The sequence below is a fragment of the Nicotiana attenuata genome, chromosome 1 (genome assembly GCF_001879085.1).
Source record: "Nicotiana attenuata strain UT chromosome 1, NIATTr2, whole genome shotgun sequence".
Classification (NCBI taxonomy): domain Eukaryota; kingdom Viridiplantae; phylum Streptophyta; class Magnoliopsida; order Solanales; family Solanaceae; genus Nicotiana; species Nicotiana attenuata.
In genome coordinates this window covers 31,220,526-31,242,697 of record NC_031989.1, presented here as the reverse complement: position 1 = coordinate 31,242,697, position 22,172 = coordinate 31,220,526, and the positions used below count along the sequence as shown (strand labels likewise).

General features: G+C 38.7%; 1 protein-coding gene across 2 annotated transcripts; it reads left to right on the top strand.

Moving 5' to 3' along the window:
- On the top strand, positions 16,116–21,535 carry LOC109223878 (2-carboxy-1,4-naphthoquinone phytyltransferase, chloroplastic). 2 transcript variants are annotated; one of them, XM_019388359.1, is made up of 13 exons: positions 16,116–16,188; positions 16,287–16,420; positions 16,811–17,057; positions 17,524–17,627; positions 18,309–18,380; positions 18,686–18,824; positions 19,867–19,973; positions 20,055–20,145; positions 20,253–20,291; positions 20,376–20,486; positions 20,754–20,819; positions 20,994–21,158; positions 21,279–21,535. In XM_019388359.1, the coding sequence occupies exons 2-12, from the start codon at positions 16,335–16,337 to the stop codon at positions 21,123–21,125; spliced, it is 1,194 nt and encodes a 397-aa protein (XP_019243904.1). In that variant the 5' UTR covers positions 16,116–16,188; positions 16,287–16,334; the 3' UTR covers positions 21,126–21,158; positions 21,279–21,535. The 2 variants fall into 2 exon arrangements, with proteins under 2 accessions (XP_019243904.1, XP_019243896.1); XM_019388351.1 differs by having other exon boundaries at positions 16,177–16,420.

Here is a 22,172-nt window from a genome sequence, read left to right as displayed (position 1 = left end):
ACGAGTACTTATGCATTGTTATCGGATTAAAGCATTCGGGTGGGACTTGTTCCTTGCAATTATTGCTTACTTTGATCATGTTATCCATGTTTAGACTAGTTATTTGTTAAATTGATCATTCTTATTGTGTTTATGGGTTTTCGGTGATAATTGAGTATTGATTTCAAAGTGAGGTTGGTATTGTGGAACAAATGTTGAAGTAAGGCTTATTCTTGTTATTCTATCTCCCTGCTGTTATTTGTTCATTGTTATATAGTAAGGGAGAGTGTTAATGCATGAAGGGTGATGCTGTGTCGTTTGTGAGTGTTAATGCACGAAGGGTGCTGCCGTGCCATATTGTGAGTGTTAATGCACGAAGGGTGATGGCGTGCCATGTTATAAAAGTTAATGCACGAAGGGTGATGCCATGACGTTTCTATTGATTTATACTGTGAGTGAGAGTAAAAGCACGAAGGGTGATGTCGTGCAGTATCATTGTTTCATTGTGAGGTTGAGATTAAAAGTACGAAGGGTGATGCCGTGCAATTTTCTTCATTGTGCTTAATTGTTTTTATTCGTTAAAGGCATGTTGGCTGTTCTGGTTATCAATTCCGATGTATCTCTCGTATCTTGTATCCCCTTAGCATGTACTCATCCCAATAGTACATGTTTAGCTTTTATTTGTGGTTATCTTGTACATATACTGTTATCTACACAGGTTTAATACGTGGGTATCTTTTCATAGCCTCGTCACTACTTCGTCGAGGTTAAGCTCGACACTTACAGAGTACATGGGGTCGGTTACTCATACTACACTCCGCACTTCTTGTGCAGACTTTGGTACCGGCCCTAGCTATCGTGAGGTGTAGCAGCTTGGATTGCTCGTAGGAGACTCGAGGTAGATCTGCTGGCGTCCGCAGACCTTGAAGTCCCCTTCCATTTCCCTTATTTTACTGTTTTCTTTCGTTCAAAACAGATGTATTTCTTTCAGACTCTATTTGTAAAAAAATTTAGAAGCTCGTGAGTTGTCACTCCAGATCTGGATTGTATCAAATACTATGGGCTTTTATGTTATTCCGCACTCAGTTTTATTTCATTGTGGCTTAATTTACTTTGCTTATTGAAATTGAATAAAAATTTGCTTTACAGTTCTCTAATGTTTGCTTGCCTAGCAAGTGAAATGTTAGGCGCCATCACAGTCCTAAAGGTGGTAATTTCCGGTCGTGACAAGTTGGTATCAGAGGACTAGGTTGCCTAGGTCTCACAATTCACAAGCAAGCTTAATAGAGTCTAGAGGATCGGCACGGAGACGTCTGTATTTATCTTCCAAAGGCTATGAAGTTTAGGACCAAATTTCACTTCTATTCTTCTCTGTCGTGCGATTTTGTTCTCTCATTGGTAACTGAACTCTTCTACTCTTGTTCTCTCGCAGATGGAGAGTACACATACTGCATCTTCACCTGAGCAGCACCTAAAGCCCGCAGTGGCAGCTCCTACGAGAGGCAGAGGTCGAGGCCGAGGTCGTGCCAGAGGCCGAGGCATGGGTAGAGCTCAGCCCAGAGCTCGAGCAGTTGCACCAGCAGTAGAGCCTGAAGTGGAGTTTGATGAGGAGGTTCCATCCCTGACTGTGCTTGTCGGACTACCTCGGGTCTTGGAGGGCTTTATCGCCACCCTAGTGCTTCAGGACGCTCTAGTCCGTTTAGTAGGCCTTATGGAGAGTGGTGGCCAGGACGGTACATTTCCTATGGCACCAGCCATCTCTTAGGATGGGGGAGGAGCACAAACTCCCGCTACTCACACTACGGAGAATATGGCTCCCCAGTATCAGACTCCAGCAGCTCACTAGTTGGGGTAGTTCAGCCGGTTATTGCAGCACAGGCTGGTGATGGACCAGCTATGCCTTCTGAGGGCTTATTGAGATTGGACAAGTTCACCAAGCTCTTACTAGTTCACTTCAGTGGTGCACCTTCTGAGGACCCACGAGATTATCTTGACCACTGCCATGAGGTGCTGCGAAACTGGGGATAGTTGAGACCAATGGGGTCGATTTTGCCGTGTTTCAGATGATGGGTTCCGCCAAGAGATGGTAGAAGGATTTTGTATCGACTAGACCAGCTGGTCGCCTGCTCTTACTTGGGACCAGTTCTCTCAGATATTTCTTGAGAAGTTCCTTCTTTTCACATTGAGCGAGGATTATCATAGATAGTTAGAGCGTCTTCACCAGAGCAGCATGTCTGTCACTCAGTATGAGACCCAATTTGTGGATCTGGCCCATCATGCTATTCTTCTGCTTCCTACCGAGAGAGAGAGAGGGTGAGGAGGTTTATTGAGGGACTTTCTCAGCCTATTAATTTGCATATGGCCAAGGAGACCGGGAGTGAGATTTCTTTTCAGACGGCTTCTAATGTCGCCAGGCGAGTCCAGATGGTTCTTGCACAAGGGGGAGGTCAGGGGTCTGACAATATGCCTCGTCATTCCGGTGGATTCAGTGGTGCCTCATCTGGAGGCAGGGGTACTTTTGATAGAGGCCATCCTCCCAGGTCGTTTCATTCAGCACTCCAGGCATCCCACGGTACTTCAAGTGGTCACGGCTCTCCTATGCCTTATTCCGATCAGCTAGCCTACAGTGCACCACCAGCTCTTATTAGTGCACCTCCACTCCAGAGTTTTCAAGGTGGTTACTCAGGTCGACAGAGCCAGTTTTAGGGTCAACAGTCACAGCAGCCGAGGTCCTATTATACTTGTGATCCAAGGCACATTGCTAGATTTTGCCCTCGAGCATCGAGCAGTTCACAGAATCAGGGTTCTCGCGCCATGGTCCCGGCACCGGGTGCTTCACCGCCTACTCAGCCAGCTAGAGGTAGGGGTCAGACAGCTAGAGGTGGAGGTCAGGCCATTAGAGGTAGAGGTCAAGCCACTAGAGGTGGAGGGCAACCAGCTAGGGCCCGTCCTAGAAATGTAGTTCAGAGTGGTGGGGCCCAGCCCCAATGCTATGCTTTTCCAGCCAGGCCTGAGGCTGAGTCATCTAACGCTGTTATCACAGATACTGTTTCAGTTTGTAGTAGAGATGATTCAGTTCTATTTGATCCGAGTTCTACTTATTCCTACGTGTCATCCTATTTTGCTTCATATTTGGTTGTTCCTCGTGATTCTTTGAGTGCTCCTATGTATGTTTCCACACCTGCGGGAGATTCTATCGTTGTAGATCGTGTTTATCATTCGTGTGTGGTTACCGTTGGGAGTCTTGAGACTAGAGTAGATCTTCTACTTCTCGATATGGTAGACTTTGATGTTATCTTGGGTATGGATTAGCTGTCACCTTATCACGCTATATTGGATTGTCACGCCAAGACGGTGACCTTAGCCTTGCCGGAGTTGCCTCGTTTAGCGTGGAGAGGGACTCCTGGCCATTCTACCAGTAGGGTTATCTCTTACATGAAGGCTCAGCGTATGATCGAGAAGGGATGTCTAGCTTATTTGGCTTATGTCCGCGATTCTAGTGAAGAGGTTCCTTCCATGGATTCAGTACCCATTTTTCGTGAGTTTCCAGAGGTGTTTCCTGCAGACCTGTCGGGGATGCCACCCGATAGGGATATTGACTTGTGTATTGATTTTGCTCCGGGAACTCAACCCATTTCTATTTTGCCGTACCGCATGGCCCTGCCAGAGTTGAAAGAATTGAAGGAGCAGTTGCAGGATTTGCTTGATAAGGGATTCATTAGACCTAGTGTCTCACCCTAGGGTGTGCCCGTGTTGTTTGTGAAGAAGAAAGATGGATCGATGAGGATGTGCATAGACTACTGGAAGTTGAACAAAGTCGCCATCAAGAACAAGTATCCATTGCCGAGGATTGATGACTTATTTGATCAGCTTCAGGGTGCCAAGGTGTTTTCGAAGATCGATTTGAGGTCTGGCTACCATCAGTTGAGGATTAGGGCATCCGATGTCCCTAAGACAGCTTTTCGGACTCGATATGGGCATTATGAGTTTCTTATGATGTCATTTGAGCTAACAAATGCCCCAGCAGCATTCATAGATTTGATGAACCGGGTGTTCAAGCCTTATCTAGATTCCTCTGTGATTGTGTTTATTGATGAAATCTTGATCTACTCCTGCAGTCGAGAGGAGCATGAGCATCATCTTCTACTTTAGACTCTGAGAGACAGCCAGTTATATGTTAAGTTTTCAAAATGCGAGTTTTGGTTAGACTCAATGGCTTTCTTGGGGCACGTTGTTTCAGCAGAGGGCATTCAGGTGGATCCTAAGAAGATTGAGGTATTTTAGAACTGGCCTAAACCCTCCTCAACTACAGAGATCCGGAGTTTTCTGGGATTGGCGAGTTATTACCGTCAGTTTGTGGAGGGGTTCTCATCATAGCAGCCCCGTTGACCAGGTTGACCCAGAAGGGTGCCCCGTTCAGATGGTCAGATGAGTGTGAGGCGAGCTTTCAAAAGCTCAAGACTGTTTTGACTATGGCGCCACTGTTGGTGTTGCCCACAGGTTCAGGATCTTATACGGTATATTGTGATGCATCTCGTATTGGACTTGGTACGGTATTGATGCAGGATGGCAGGGTAATTGTATATACGTCACGGCAGCTGAAAGTTCACGAGAATAATTACTCTATTCATGAAGAGCTAGCAGCCATTGTTCATGCGCTGAAGATTTGGAGGCACTATCTTTATGGCGTGTCATGTGAGGTATTAACGGATCATCGGAGCTTGTAGTATTTGTTCAAACAAAAGGAACTTCAGCATCTCCTCAATTTGAGGTAGAGGAGGTGGTTGGAGATATTGAAAGACTATGATATCACCATCTTGTATCATCCTGGGAAGGCCAATGTAGTGGCCGATGCCTTGAGTAGAAAGTCAGTGAGTATGGGCAGCCTTGCGTTCATTCCAGTCGGTGAGAGACCACTTTCATTATATGTTCAGGCCTTGGCCAATCAGTTCGTGAGGTTGGATGTTTTTGAGCCCAGTCGTGTTCTAGCTTGTACAGTCGCTCGGTCTTCATTGTCTGAGTGCATCAGGGAGCGGTAGTATGATGACCCTCATTTGCTCGTCCTTAGGGTCATAATGCGGCACCGTGATGCCAAGCAGGTTACGGTTGGAGATGATGGAGTTTCGAGGATGCAGGGTCGTATTTGTGTGCCTAATATGGATGGACTTCGTGAGTTGATTCTAGAGGAGGCCCACAGTTTCCGGTATTCTATACATCTGAGCACAGCCAAGATGTATCAGGACTTGCGTCAGCATTATTGGTGGAGGAGGATGAAGAAGGATATATGTAGCTCGATGTCTAAATTGTCAGCAGGTAAAGTATGAGCATCAGAGACCTGGTGGTTTGCTTCAGAAGTTAGAGATTCCTGAGTGGAAGTGGGAGCGTATCACTATGGATTTCATTGTTGGACTCCCACGGACTCAGAGGAAGTTCGATGCAGTTTGGGTCATTGTGGACAGGCTAACTTAGTCAGTGCATTTCATTCCTGTGGCAGTTACCTATTCTTCATAACGGTTGGCTGAGATTTACATCCGCGATATCGTTCATCTTCACGGTGTGCCCGTGTCTATAATTTCTGATCGAGGTACGCAGTTCATCTCGCACTTTTGGAGGGCAATCCAGCGTGAGTTGGGCACGCGGGTTGAGTTGAGCACAACATTTCACCCTCAAATGGATGAGCAATCCGAGCGCACTATTCAGAATTGGAGGATATGCTCCGCGCTTGTGTTATAGACTTCGGAGGTTCTTGGGATCAGTTCTTGCCACTTGCAGAGTTTACCTACAACAACAGCTACCAGTCGAGTATTCAGATGGCTCCCTATGAGGCATTATATGGTAGGCGGTGCCGATCGCCAGTTGGATAGTTCGAGCCGGGGGAGGCTCAGTTGTTGGTACATATTTGGTACAAGATGCCTTGAATAAGGTCAAGATTATTCAGGATCGACTTCACACAGCTTAGTCCAGGCAGATGAGTTATGCCGATCGTAGAGTTTGTGATGTTGCATTCCTGGTCGGGGAGCGGGTGTTTCTTTGGGTTTCACCCATGAAGGGTGTGATGAGGTTCGGAAAGAAGGGAAAGTTGAGCCCTAGGTATATCGGGCCTTGTGAGATTCTTGAGAGAGTGGGAGAGGTGGCTTACAGGCTTGCGTTGCCACCTGGTTTATCAGCAGTTCATCCGGTGTTCCATGTGTCCATGCTCCAGAAGTATCACGGCGATCCGTCCCATGTGTTAGATTTCAGCTCTATCCAGTTGGACAAGGATTTAACTTATGAGGAGGAGCCAGTGGCTATTCTAGCCCGGCAGATTCGTCAGCTGAGGTCGAAGAGTTATCCTTCAGTTCGAGTGCAGTGGAGAGGTCAGCCCATCGAGGCAGCTACTTGGGAGTCCGAGTCGGACATGCGGAGTAGATATCCACACCTTTTCACCAGTCCAGGTACTTTTATATGTCCGTTCGAGGACGAACAGTTATTTTAGAGGTGGAGAATGTGATGACCTGATAGGTCATCTTATGTTTTAGAACCTAATTTTGTGCTTTGAAGCCTTAAATACCTCATCATAGCCCTCCTCAATTCGTGCGCAGTCCAGGTATTTTTCCCGAAAGCTTTTATGTTAAAAACTTAGAAAAATATGAAATTTTTGCCTTAAAATCTATTTGAGTTGCCTTCAGTCAATGTTTTGAGCAAACGGACCCAGATTCGTCTTTTGACGGTCCCGGTGGGTTGGTATCGTAATTTGGGACTTGGGCGTATGCCCGGAATCGAATTCGGAAGTCCCTAGCCTGAGTTATCGGACTATGTTGAAATTTGAAAGTTAAAAGCTTAATGACTTTGAAACGTTTGACCAATGTTTTACTTTATTGATATCGGGTTCGTATTTTAGTTGTGCAACTCGGTATAGGTCCAATAGTGTATTTATGACTTTCTGTCAAATTTGGTGAGAAACGGAGTTGGTTTGACGTATTCGGATGCCCGGTTGTGAAAATAGAAGTTTCAAAGTTTTTTTTTTGAAAATTTCATTTGATTTGGTGTTCAATTCGTAATTTTAGGAGTTATTTTGGCGATTTGATCGTGTGAGCAAGTTCGTATGATGTTTTTAGACTTGTGTGCATAGTTGGTTTAGAGCCTCGAGGGCTCTAGTGAGTTTCGGATAGGCTATGGAGTGGTTTGGACTTAGAAAAACTCAACTGGTGTTCTTTAGTTTCTGGTGCAGGTCTCAGACCTCGCATTTGTGAGGTCTGGCCTCGCATTTTGCGATATGGCAGCAAACCAGTCAGTTCGCATTTGCGACCATAATCTTCGCATTTGCGAAGAGACCCAGTTGCGCAATTGCGACTAGGTCTTCACTTTTGCGATGGGAACTAGGGGGGAGTTACTTCGCATTTGCGATCAATGGATCGCATTTGCAATCTGGCCAGTTCGCATTTGTGAACAATTTATCGCATTTGCGATGGAAGCAGAGATGGGAAGGACTTCACATTTGTGATGGTTTCTTCGCATTTGCGGGGTTTGCATTTGCGAACCCTAGGTCGCAAATGCGACATCTGCAACTGATCAAAATGGGACCTAGGCGGGATTTTTGTTCATTCTCTCAAATTTTCAAACTTAGAAACCCTAGAGGCGACTTTTCAAAGAACTCTTCTTCCCCAAATCATTGGTAAGTGATTCTAAACTAGTTTCTTTCAATCATTGACTATATTTTCTAAGATTTCAACTAAAAAATCTTGTGTTTTCATGGTGGAAATTGGGGGTTTGGATAGAATTAGGGATTTTTGTAAAATGGGGATTAAGACCTCAAATTGAGGTCGGATTCCAAAATAAATTACATAACCTGGCCCAGGGAAGAATGGGTAATCAGGTTTTGGTTTGAATTTCGAGTTTGGACCAAGCGGGCCCGGGAGTTGACTTTTGTTGACTTTTTCAATTATAACCTACATTGAATTTTTTGCAATCGTGGGTAGTTCCTAAGGCATTTGAATCATTTGATTAGTAATTTGCTATATTCTTTTGGTTCGGAGGCTTGTTTGAAAGGTAAAGCCGTGGTTGAGCTTTGAATTGATCCTTTGGAGCGAGGTAAGTGCCGTGGTTAACCTTGACTTGAGGGATTAGGACTTGTTTGTCTATTTGCTACCTGTTTAGATGTTGGGCACAACGTATAAGTGAGGTGATGAGTACTTATGCGTTGTTGTCGGGTTAAATCATGCGGGTGAGACTTGTTCCTTGCAATTATTGCTTACTTTGATCATGTTATCTATTTTTGGACTAGTTATTTGTTAAGTTGATCGTTTTTATCGTGTTTATGGGTTTTTGGTGATAATTGAGTATTGATTTCAAAGTTGAGGTTGGTATTGTGGAACCAATGTTGAAGTAAGGCTTGTACTTGTTATTCTATCTCACTGTTGTTATTTGTTCATTGTTATATGTTAAGGGAGAGTGTTAATGCACGGAGGGTGATGCCGTGCCGTTTGTGAGTGTTAATGCACGAAGGATGATATCGTGCCATATTGTGAGTGTTAATTCACGAAGGGTGATACCGTGCCATGTTATGAGAGTTAATGCACGAAGGGTGATGCCGTGCCGTTTCTATTGATTTATACTGTGGTGAGAGTAAAAGCACGAAGAGTGATGCCATGCAGTATCATTGTTTCATTGTGAGGTTGAGAGTAAAAGCACGAAGGGTGATGCCGTGTAAATTTTTTCATTGTGCTTAATTGTTTTTACTGGTTAAAGGCATATTGAATGTTCTGGTTATCAATTCCGCTATATCTCTCGTATCTTGTATCCCCTTAGCATGTCCCCCTCCCAATAGTACATGTTTAGCTTCTACTTGTTGTTATCTCGTACATATACTGTTATCTACACATGTTTAATACGTGGGTATCTTGTCATGAATAATCAATTTTTTCATGTCAGTTAGATAATTATATATTATTGTTTAAAAGTATTTAATGTGATGGTATCTTAACGAACACTTCTTTGTGGATAATATTATTTGTGTATGTTTCCTCCTAATGCGTTGGTTGCTCTGTCTTAACCAGAACTCTTGTTGTCGGTCTTGATATCCCTCTTGAAAATTCAACATACAGTTGTCCGTGCAAGAAAATATATTTGCAGTAAATCTAGTCCAATATTTAGTGTCACGACCCAAACCGAAGGGCCGCGACGGGCACCCGGTGCCTTACTCAACCGAGTACCAACGTAACATATATTTCTTATCGTACTATCAAGGGTAAATGATATAGAAAACATGTCATGAGATAACAAGAATAAAACATAAGGGAATACTCAACATATGATGACCGAACACGATATACAAACTTATACATGTGACATACGGGCCTATAAGGCCGACATGACCATTTGTAAACTCAAGACATAGGCCGACAAGGCCATACAAGTATCCATACACCTGACATCTGTCTACAAGCCTCTAAGAGTACATAAAATCATAAAGGTAGGGACAGGGCCCCGCCATACCAATCAATACATATCCAAAGCATACTGACCAAATAGGTAACTCCGGAGCAAGTGGAGTACACCAACACCTTCGCTGAGCTGATAGCCTACTAGGAGGAATGTCAACCTGTCTATCGGGACCTGCGGGCATGAAACGCAGCGTCCCCATGAAAAAGGGACGTCAGTACGAATAAAGTACTGAGTATGTAAGGCAGGAAAGCATAAATAAGAACAGTAATGTAAAGAGAGATAGAGGAGATACAACCTGGAACATCTGAGTGCCTCTGGGACTACTGACATGAAATGCATAATACATATATATACATAAACTTGTAAAAACATTCGCCTCTATGGGCATAATCATCATCATATCGTACCCGGCCTCAAAGAGGACTCGGTAGAATCATACCCGGCCACGTGGAGCTCGGTAAACCCAACTGATCAGTGGTTGCACAATAGGTGCCATACCCGGCCGACTATAGCGCGGCTCGGTAGAGTAAAGTAGATACGTATATAATGCATGTTGTACTCATGGAGTCACATTCTAAATCTTTTGGAGTGACATAAGGTCATTGCACCATCGATTAACATTATGGACATCATACCATCAATATGAACTTCACTAGGACTCAAGGATCATATATACTTTCTTGGAATAACTTTGTAAGGAAAGAATAACATGGACAACCTTAGTTGCTAGGAGTAGATTCATTATGAGATAGCGTATCGTTTATGTTCGTTTCACTTTAGATCATGCCAAAAGAATGAAGGAAGAGCCTTAACATACCTTAAACATGTTGAGTCCTTAATACCTTCCAAGCAACTCTTCAAACAAGTCAACTCGATCTATCATAGCATAAGGAGATTCAAAATCAGTGTTGAACAAAGGCTAAGTCTGTAACTTAAGCTAGTAGCTCGTCTACGTAAATTCGGGCAGCATCTCCCTTGTAACAAGGGCCTCCTCCAATACCATATACCAACAACAACAGCCAGGGAAGTCCAGCAACCTATAAACATCAATAACAAGACACCATATAACAACAACAAGTCACAACTACTTCACGACGAGCGGCAAGCTCCGATTGGAATCCGTATAACCCATATCACCCCTTATAGACTTCTTACATTAATTTAACAGTATCATTAACATGATAATGAAGTCATTCATCAATGATTTCATCCTTATACCATATATTTATAACAAAGGAAACAATCCTCAACTCCAACTATCTTCAATTAGTAGCTTTATTCACTAGTTCATGTCTACTCCATCCATTTAACTTAATCAACATCAAGATAACCTTAAGCACATGCAAGAACACAATACACACAACTCCTATAGTAACTTCAAGTCGAAATCCAAGTTATATTCAGCTCACAACAACCCTCAATAGCAATACAACACCATAGAAGTGACTTAAGCTAATCCAAGTACTATCTTATAGTTTATCATCCTAACAACTTAACCAACATACAAGCAAGCTTAAGAACAATTAGTAGGCTGTTATACTCACCTTAGACAGCAGCAACAACTTGGAATTTCATCCAAATACAGCCCACAACAATCCTCAATGACAACACAACCTCAAAGAGGTGTTCTTCTTCACTAGAACTAAGTTTTGATGTTGAAATATGGTGTAATCACTTCAAACCCTTCTGGAATCTGTTTAGAAGGGTTAGGAGAAGTTTGGAGACGAAGTTGAGTTGAATATATGTGAAAAATAGGCGTCCAAATCGTTTATAAAGTGAAGTAGGTCGACCACCGCCTAAGTGGGTCCCATTGGGAGCTGCTTGCGCAGTCTCGCGAAAACGCGAATATCTCTCTACTCCGATGTCGTATTGATGAACGATTTAATGCGTTAGAAACTAGACTCGTAGATCTTCAATTTGATATGTAGATAATCCATTGATTCCAAGTATATTGGGAGAAAAGTGCATCTATATTTGACCTAAATTTCAGCACATTATGAATGCAACTTGTGATGACCTTTGCTAACTTTTGTTCCATAACTCGTTTGACTTAAAAACATAACACACGACTATCATACGACTACAATAATTCATAAATTAACCTCCTCATCATGTTAATCACCCTAGTCTCACCCCAAAAGAATATGTTATAACATTCCAAACTTGTCGATTTTTGACGAAACTTATTTTCTTCAATTCGTTTAGCGACTAAGCTTTCCAACCCCTTTTGGTACTTGTTATTCATGATCTTAAATATTTGTAACCTCCAAGGTAACATGATTAACTTACTTTATTTGCTTCCAAATATAATCTTATTTTCGAGCTTACATCAATGACTTACGACGTACTCTCACGTATGAAAACTCGGGGTGTAACATTTAGGATGTTTCTCCTTGTGTTTTATTTATTATATTTGCAAAACATAAACATACTAAAAGTTATTTTCACACAGATTTAAATGGATATTCCTTTGATTCGAAAGACAAAGGTTGAATTTAGCGATAAGAATAACCTTAGAAGCACATTAACCAGTATCATAATTTTTGCATGTATGACGTTATTGTCAAAACTTCTATATACCATCTATGTGCTATTACATAAGCTATTCGGCGTATCTAAATTTTTTAATAGCATGACAGACATATTTTCTTCAAAATTAACCTATATACAATGGAAGATCAATTTTTACTTAGTCTATTATATATACGGTGAAACTAACATAGGTAAGAAATAAGAAACTTGACAACAAACATGTATGGTAGAAGGCCATTTGGTATTAAAGTATTTAAGTGTGCTTCTTAGTAGTAATTATTGGTATCATTTTTTGCTGAGTCAAAAACTGAAAAATATTTTATTTTTACTATAAAATTTTGCAACCAACTTTTTATTTAGCTAATCAACACATTCATTTCTTCTAACTAACATATCTTTTTAATACTATCACACGATTTGCACAAATTGCGCTTTAATATAATGATAGAAATATTTCTCTTATTAAATGCACTAGTGTTCAGGAAGAACCAAATCATCTTTTATTGGATGCTTTTCTTCGTTTCCGACACGAAGCAAGAAGATACTGAATACTGGCTGTTTTTACTTTATATTACTTGTCAGTTGAATCTTTTTCGTTTGAAGCCAAAATTATAACTTTGGCAAGCTAGCTTTTACAGTCTCTGCTTTTGTCGATTGGAACTACTGGTAGTGCTTGACAGAATCACCTCCCAAACCATTAATTTTTTCCCAAACGGTTCACTAATATCCAATATATCTCTAGAACTCCGAGCAATTATTTCGATCGTTTGGCACTTAGCCATAAATGCTTCATCCCATATTATCAATTTTTCTTTCCATATAAATTTAGCACCATTGCTCCACTTTGATATATTTGTGATGGTTATTTGAGTTGTTTGAAGAGGTATATCAAATCTATAGTGGGTGGCCTTACGATAAAATCGTTGTTGGTACACCACTTGCTATTATTGCTAAAAGTATCATGCCTCTTGATATGATATTTGCAAGTAATGCATGACATAGAAATATTATTTCAATTCCGTCGGAGGTGTCTACAAAGAATAATCTCGTTATACCAGCGTCGACTCTTTATAATATAGTCTTGAAAGCTTGTTCTTGTTTAGGATTTAGCTTTGATTGTGCTTCCTCAGACACTTGATAGCATTTTGATTCTTAATAATTTACTAACTTTTTTACTTTGTGTTCTAACGGTCTATTTTATGGAATAAATTTATGTACCCTAAGATTTTTTTTAACTTGAATAAGAATTTTACTCATATGATGAATGTGAAAAATAATTGAACTGGATTCTATAATTAATTAGAAGATTTAATTATTTGGTTTTAATATAAAAAATAATTTATTCTATGTTGATTCAGATCTTAATATTAGTTCATCTCTTGTTTTGAATATTTAATCTTAATTATAATTTTATCCACCATAAATTTATTTTCAAAGAGTAAAAGTTTGATATGACATTTCACTTTTAGATCTTTATGTTTGTAGAATCATTTGTAGTATTGACTCTTACCAACTATTTTTTTCTCTTTCTCACACATTTATATTCTTAAATATTTTCTTAGTTGTTGTTTAATAATTGGGTATCTTTCTATTGCTGTGATTTTTCTATTGTGAAATTGGTATGCTCGTCAAATTTTCAATTGTGTTGTTGCTATAGTAGTTTGGACGTGCATTCTAATCTCTGTTTCAAGTTTGAAAATTCAGTGGTGAGAATCTCAAAACCCACTATGGTGTGTTCTCTGGGTGTCGAAAAATTAAAGTTGACAATTCAATTTGTTGGTTATATATGGAGGAAATCAGCTGGGTGTTGTTGTTTGGAGCTTAAAATCGTGAATGTAACATTAATTTCGTGGATTTAAGTAAAGAACAAATTTGTACTCCATTTTTTGGGTTGCCAAAATTTGAAGTTGAAAAAAGACTCAAGAATCTAAAATTCTTGCTTGTTTCCTACCGAAATCGAGTGAATAAAAATAAAAATTGGAGCTTGAAATGGGAAGAATAACACTGATGTTTATAGATTTGGAAAAACAAAATCTCCATTGAAGAATTTGTAAGAATGCTTGAGAACATAAAATGGGTATTCTAATTTGGTGAAGTTTAAGCAAAGTATTAGGTGAAATTTGTTGAGAATATTAATATTGAGAAGTTATGGTTGCAACTTGAGTCAGTTTGATGAAAAACTTGGCCTTGTTTGGATTGAAAAATTTGAAGCAAAGATGAAGAACTCATGGAAGAAGAAGAAGTAGGGAGCCCGGAGGGGGTGGGGCTGGGGAAATATGTTTTAATTTTTTTTAATTGAGTAAATAAGTGACTTGGCAGCTGACATGGAAAAAATGGAGTGGGTCAGCTGCCACATTGGAGATCCGTTAGGGTTAGGGGCAATTTCATCAAGTTTGTTAACGATAGGGTGGGTTTTGGACGTAAAGTGAAATGGAGGACAAACGTGTACTATTTACAATAGTACAGGGGTAATAATGGCCTTTTTCCCTTTTTAATATTACACGAAAAAGTGATAAAAAAATATTTGAGTAGGAAGATAATTCAAATATAACATAAAAATATATTATTGTTGGAGTATTTTTTTTTCCTTCTCAATTTCAACTCTTTATGCAGTCTATTTAATATTACTTTTATTTTTTCTTCGTATTCTTCGACATTATGAGTGGTAATATATTGCCAATACGAAGGATTCTTATGAAATTGATTTTATTAAACCTTCCTACATATTTTTTTTTAATAAGAATTTAATAGATAAAATTTTATTAATTTTAAAATCTTAAATATTAAAAATTAGCATAGAAGGTATTGTAGTCCGAAAATAGGTTATTGCAGTTATGTCCTTTCCCTGTGAGTTCTTCCGTTTAATATCTTAGGTCTATTTTGATATATTAATATTGTATTTATGCTTTTATAATAATATAGGCTTTCGTTTTTCTAAATGGATTTGGACAATATAATACATTCTCAAATTAAATTAGTAATAGGATATTATAATACGTTTTCAAATTAAATTAGTAATTAGAATTTTTAAGAAGTATATCTTAAAGGTAATAGGATTACATGACTAAAGATATTTACTTGTTCAATTTTATATGAATAAGACAACCCGAAAGTAATTATACTAATAGGATTCCTAAAGTTAATCAACGTGTAGTATTATGTCCTAAAACTAATAGGATTGTAAGGCTAATATCTAGAATTCCGGTTATGTCCTTTTATTATGAGTTATTATGCTTAATATTATAAGGTTATTTTTGTAAACCGACGTTGTATTATAATAATATAGATATAGATTTAGACTATTTAAATATAATCACAATAATAGTGACTGTTTGAAATAGCATAATTTAAAAGTGGATTCAATCTAATAGCATGTTTGGTAAAGCACTATAGTTTAAAGCCTAGTAATCATTCGTAGCTAACCAACGCGAAATAAAGGATACAACCTATATACAATGGTGTATACAAAGGATACAACATGTATCGACTGTATTCAAACGCGCAATGAATACAAAGAAGACGAATACATAAATACAGAAAAATAAAATGCTTTTACTGACAGTCGAACTCAAGACCTTCAATAACTAAGCAGACGTTCTAACCAACTAAGCTACGAGAGCTTGTTGCTCGCTTATATCAGTTCAAAATAATTAATATCTTGTTTCGTGGATTAGCTATAAAATTCAAATATAGCCATGAATAGTAAATTTGCTGAAACTATAGCTACAAATAGTAAATACAATGTATATGTTTGACGTGTCGCGTAATTTATCCTTTAAAAATCAGCTTATTTTGAGAAGTGTTTTTCTTATAAGTGCTTTTTAAAAAAAATATTTTTGGTGAGAAGTAGTTTGTGTTTGGTTACTTAATTTGAAAATCATTTTTAAACATCAATTAGTATTTGACCAACCTCTTAAAAAGTGCTTCTAATTGTATTTTTCTCAGAAGTATTTTTCAAAAAAGTACTTTTGAAAAAAGTTACTTTTTTACTTCTCAAAGATTGATTCTGTTTTTATTCAAAAATATTTTATTTTATTTTTAAAACTTGGTCAAACACTTTAATTTGAAAAGAGAAAAAATACTTTTAACTTGGGCAAAGGGGCTATAAAATTTGATTTCTTGATAAGATAAAGTAGTGTGGCGGTATTCATAGTTGACATGTCATTTTGTTATTGACCCGTCATCAGCTGACATTGTGAAGGCTTATCTTTTACATCCTCGTAATCTTATTTCTTCCTTCTTGCTTACTGACCGGTAAAAAATTAGCAGTACAACTGCTGTCTTTTTAGATTCCTGATACGATAAAAGTTTTATTTATTTTTTCTTGGGTATCTCTCTTTCCGAATTTGCAGTGTTGATGTTCCCAAAATCCAAACTTTAAAGCCTTGGGGGGAGTTGTGATGGCATTAGCAGCAGCCACTTTCAACGCTCCAATTCTTGCTTCTGGTTTCAACCTAAACAGCTTTAGTGGCCGTACTTCTTCTAGGCAAGTACATTAATTTCCCTTGTATTCCTTACTTTGGCGTTGTGGGTGTTACATATTTATCCCAAACTAGAGTTTTTGACTGAAAAATTTGTGAATATGAGCTTAATTCAAAAAGAGGACAGAGCTGGTGTTAAATGAGTTTCTAAAAGAGAATTAGGAAGGTACTTTTGTTTAATAAAATAGTAGTAGTATTACTTAATGTTTTAACGAATTAGTATAATATATTTAGAAGCTGACTATGCAAATGCTAGAATATGATTAAAGAACTTTCCACAGACGTTGATCATCTATTGGGCTTGATTCTTGAAATTGTTAGCAAAATGCTTAGGCAAACAATTTCAAGTTCAGCTTTTTCCCACATTCTGCCCTTGACCTTATGTGGCTTGACAGGAATTTTATTTGTAAGACTTGTTCACTAGCGTCGCACGTCACACAAAGATCAATTGGAAGATCTGGCAATGAGATTAACTTTAGATGGAAGGAAGTCAAGCAACGGCATTCAAGCCGGAGAGGTTTCTTCACATGTAGATATGATGCTACTACCTCTAAGGAAAATGAAGAAAATATTTCACAAGCTACTTTGATATGGAGGGCAATCAAATTACCAATATACTCCGTAGCCCTAGTTCCTCTAACTGTAAGTTTTTAAGTCATTAAACTATGTTAGTGTTTTAGAGGCTCCTTTTTGAGTTTTAACATTTTCAACTAGATATGTTATTTGAATTTGGGATTTAAACCTACGTGATCGGACTCATGTTTGTTAAGATTCAAAAATGCATGCAACCATTAAGAGTGCCAGTCGTGTGAAACCAAACTATACAATGCTGCCTGTGGATACTTGTTAAAGATGTTCTCTTAAATTGCCTAGCAAGAAAAATGCAACTTCAACTTCACAAGAACGGCGCATAAAAATTACTGTACATCACAATAAGATAATAAATTGAACAGCCTGAACTGTTAATTCTCGAGAGTAATGAAGGATACTAGATTGGGGGGGGGGGGGTTATGTATTCAATTGGAAGAGCACGACCATGTTGCTCAATGTTGGCCTGGTGGCTGAATGTCCTCTTAAATCTTACTGTTCTTTTGCTGTTCATTAATAGGTGGGGAGTGCAGCTGCTTATTTGCAGACAGGCATCTTTTCTGCTAACCGTTATTTTATGCTGTTGGTGTCGTCAGTTCTTATCATCACTTGGCTTAATTTAAGGTGTGGGTTTTACTGTCATTGACAATTCTATTTACTACTTGATCTTGGTGGCAAGGTTGAACTACTTTGATGTGCACACCATCTAGTCAAAGTCATCTAGCTCATGAAGCACTTGATTAAATGACGATTAGATGTAATCAAATCCTCTTCAACCAGCATGTTAGCAAGTTAGCTCATAGAGTCCTTTTAGGTTCATGTTGTTGCAACACTTAATAAAGAATGGGCAGGGGTAAGCTGTTTAGCTTAGAGGGGTTAGTTCTTGAAATAATCTTTCTTTTTTCCTCTAGTCCTCTACTTTTTTTTATTTGCTTTTTATTATTTCTGTTCTCTCAGCCCTTAAGTGTAATTCCAAAGTGCATTGGCAAGAATTGTACAACTTGAGATTGTTTCGAAATATATGATAGAGATGTAAGAAGTATTGGGATCTTTTCGTTTGATTCATACTTATGTAATGGGAGAACTGAGTGTTGTATGGATAGATGGGCTAACTTAATAGATGACAGTGGTTGAGGCGTTGAGCGACAATCCCACTTTATACATACTCTTGACACTGTCCTCGTGCACTATGATAGAAATACGTTTTACTTACTCCGTGTGGCTTTTTTATCAATATCTCCGAAATATTGAACATCTCTTCCATGTCTCTTTCACTCTTTATCAATATCTCTGAAATATGGGCAGCAACGACGTTTATGATTTTGACACAGGAGCTGATAAGGACAAGAAAGAGTCAGTTGTGAACATTGTTGGCAGGTAAAAGCTTATACCGCTAAGTTGCACCATTACTTTTTTTTTTCCTTTGTCTTTTTATCTTACGTTAATTGAATAGAGTGATATATTTTAATTTTCTGAGTGAGTTCATGAAAGTGTAGATGGAGCTCTTATTTCAGTTCGTGAACATGAATTGTTCCTGTGATTTGCCCTTATAAAGTTGCGTTTAGACTGTTTCTTAAAAAGAAATTGCATTTGGACTGTGCTCATGCTGTAACCTTATATTTATTTGTTCATGGAATTACAGATTCAAAGTTGACTCACTTTGCTTTATAATTTTGTGTAAGCCGCACGGGAACATTCATTGCTGCATACTTGTTACTTGCCCTTGGTTTCTTTGGGCTTACCTATGCATCTGTGGAGGCTGCAAATATGCGTGCAATACTACTATTAGCTTCTGCAATCATTTGCGGTTACATATACCAGGTATTAATTCGAATAATTCAATCGTACTGGCATCTTCTATTTTTCTTATCTTCCGTATTTATACGTGCTATAGGTTAGTATAGCAAATTTCTAAATTCAACATCTTAATTGAAGTGGTAAAGATTCCCTGTATAAAGAAGAATCGGACTTGTTGACAAACAGTTCTTTCTCATAAGCCATATAATTGCTATAACACTTGGAAATCAAACTTTCTGCTCACAATATGTAATCCAAGTGAAATTCAATCCAAATTCCCAATCGTTACAACTGATAAAGGAGTAGTAGTTAAATTAAGTAGCATTCAACTATAATGAGACGTGGAAGAAGAGAGTGGGTGACAGGCTGGTGGTAATATGCCAAGTTAGAGCTGTAGAATTATGTACATGGCAGTTGGTAACTGCCTTAGTTCACTCAGTCGGGTAGTGGATAATTAGCTAGTGAAGTCGACTATTTACTGATTGTAATTAGTGTTGAATGATGTGATCAAACCATTTTAGTTTCTTCAGTTGCAACTTCTCGGACTTCCATTTCTCTCTTCCTCACTCCTACTTTACTCTGCTTCTATTTGGAGGTCCATTGATGGAGCTTGCTCAATATCAACTAGTTCTCAGTAAAAATGAAAAATAATTGTAGTAGTTTCTATTCTAGAACCTGTCTTGTCCTCCATTTTGTTCTCCAGGCTAAACTACAAAGAGCTTATGTTGATGGTTTCGACATAGGAATTAAAGAACTTTTGTGCTCATTGAATCTCTCTCAGATGTATTAGTCATTTTATTTGTTAATTGTCTCTCTTAGCTCTCTGTTGTGCCGTGTGGATTGTTATGTTTATAACTGAATTCCGTTGCTTCTAATTAAATGTCTTGTAGTGCCCGCCATTTCGGTTAAGTTATTTCGACATAGGAATTAAAGAACTTTTGTGCTCATTGAATCTCATGTATTAGTCATTTTATTTGTTAATTGTCTCTCTTAGCTCTCTGTTGGTGCCGTGTGTATTGTTATGTTTATAACTGAATTCCGTTGCTTCTAATTAAATGTCTTGTAGTGCCCGCCATTTCGGTTAAGTTACCAAGGACTGGGGGAACCCTTGTGCTTTGCTGCATTTGGTCCTTTTGCTACTACTGCCTTTTACTTGCTTCAAAGCAGCACGAGGTCTGTGTTATGATTATTACCCATAAAATAATGAATAAAGGTGTTTATGCCTGCCTGAATCTGGTCTATTATGCATTTCAGTGAGCTCCCAATCACTTATACAATTCTTTCCGCATCAGCACTTGTTGGTTTAACAACATCACTTATCCTATTCTGTAGTCATTTCCACCAGGTATTAAAGTCTCCATACCTTCCGTGCCTCCACCCTTTTAGGAGAGAATTTGTTAACCAAAAGTGTTTACCAGTAGTTGCAACTCATTCATCTGATGCAAACTTCAGGTAGAAGGGGATAAGGCCGTGGGAAAATTTTCTCCGCTGGTAAGTACACCTAGGTCAGACAATACAAGTTCAATTAGAAATGGAAGAACTAGTGGTCAATTGTTTTCATGCCTTTGAGTTCAGGTTAGGCTTGGTACTCAAGCTGGTTCCAGAGTTGTAAAAGTGGGTGTGGCAGCACTCTATTCAGGGATGCTTCTTCTTGGTTTGACTCAAGCACTTCCATTTACATGCATTGTAAGTATTTATCTGGTTTCTTAATGTCATTATGATAATTACTATTTTCCGACTATGTGCACCTTACTTGTTTTGGGAAGCTTCGCTCATTTGGTTTTAACCAGAAACAATTTCCTGAACCCTGTAATCACACTAAAGAAGTCTTTACTAAATTATGAAGAGACCTGTTATGGAATTTGTGCTGGCAATTTTATTGTTTTTTTTAATTTTCAAATTCTGAATGCTTAGATATGTGTCACTATGTAATCCAGTATCATCTTGTTCCAGATTCTTTGTGCTTTAACAATTCCAGTGGGAAAACTGGTCGTTAGCTATGTGGAGAACAACTATGAGGTGAGTGAAGATTTTGTTTTGTTCTTCCATAAAAATCTCGTCTTGGTCATTGTTGGGGTAGTGTAGGAAAAATAGAATGTGCAAATGTATATCCTCTTCTGGCTTTATCTACTTTGCTGTCTTTTGGGCAATTAATGTTCATTCGCCTCATGATATTAAACTTCAATTGTATAGGACAAAGCAAAGATCTTTATGGCAAAGTATTACTGTGTGAGACTCCATGCTCTATTTGGGGTGGCTTTGGCTGCTGGTTTGGTAGCAGCTAAAATGGTTGCTAGATATCATGTTCCAAAACCAATATTCTGACTCACCATTGTTTCCAGAATCAGAATTCATCAGGTGAGGCTTTTCGCAGTTATCTTCAAGAGCTTACACTTGTTTATTTAGCATAGTGAAGTATGAGTCTAGGATTTACGCGATAATTATGTTTCCTGATTTAGTGGCTACATCTGATCTCAGGAACTACCTGGCGCGAACACACATTGTGGCTGAGAGTCCTACAAGCATCATGGAGCAAATTTTTACAAACTTAGACTCTTCCGAATGTAAATTACAAGCAAAACTTTCTATACAGGGAAATTAGAAAGGTTGCAAAGTTCATGGCAGCAATAGCCTCAGTGGTTCTCATCGAATAGCCTGCAGTCTTCTTGGTTCAATTGTCATGGGGACATTCAAATTGCCCTTAGTTCAATAAATTTCCATTTTTTACGGTATTAGACTTTAGCACTGTGCTTGTTTTTTTTTTGGCAATTAAAGGAATTTTATTACCACAAGTAAATATTTGCAGAGCTATAAACATAAAATTATCCTTATATCCACTGGACATTGGCCCCAGTGATATAGGTCCCCAAATACTCCAATTCTCCTACCTATGCCATGACATATATCCCTTAGCCAGGGTAACAGTTAAAATCTAGTAGCTTCCTAGCTATCTTAGGGTGTGAATCCCCTCACAGAAAAATGTCTTGTATGATCAGCTTTACAATGATGCGTGTTGGTCTCTCTTCTTGTCGAAAAATTCTATAGTTTCTCTCTCGCCATACATAGTACAAGGCTCATCCTGTATACTTCAGCACTGGTGCTCTTCCCATTTTGATGAAGTATGGCCTATTGTAGCCCCTCCTCTCATGGTTGTGCTTGCCTTCACTCGAGAATATTGTCCCATATCGCTGCAGATGTTGAACACCGGAAGAATAAGTGATTGATGGTCTCTGGTGCTTCATTGTATAGTGGGCAGGTTTGGTCCTAGATCATTCCCCAATTGGCCAGCCTATCATTAGTGTATAGTTTGCCATGCGCAATCAATCTCATGTTGAAGATCCATATTGGAGATCCTTCGTTTGCATACTAATC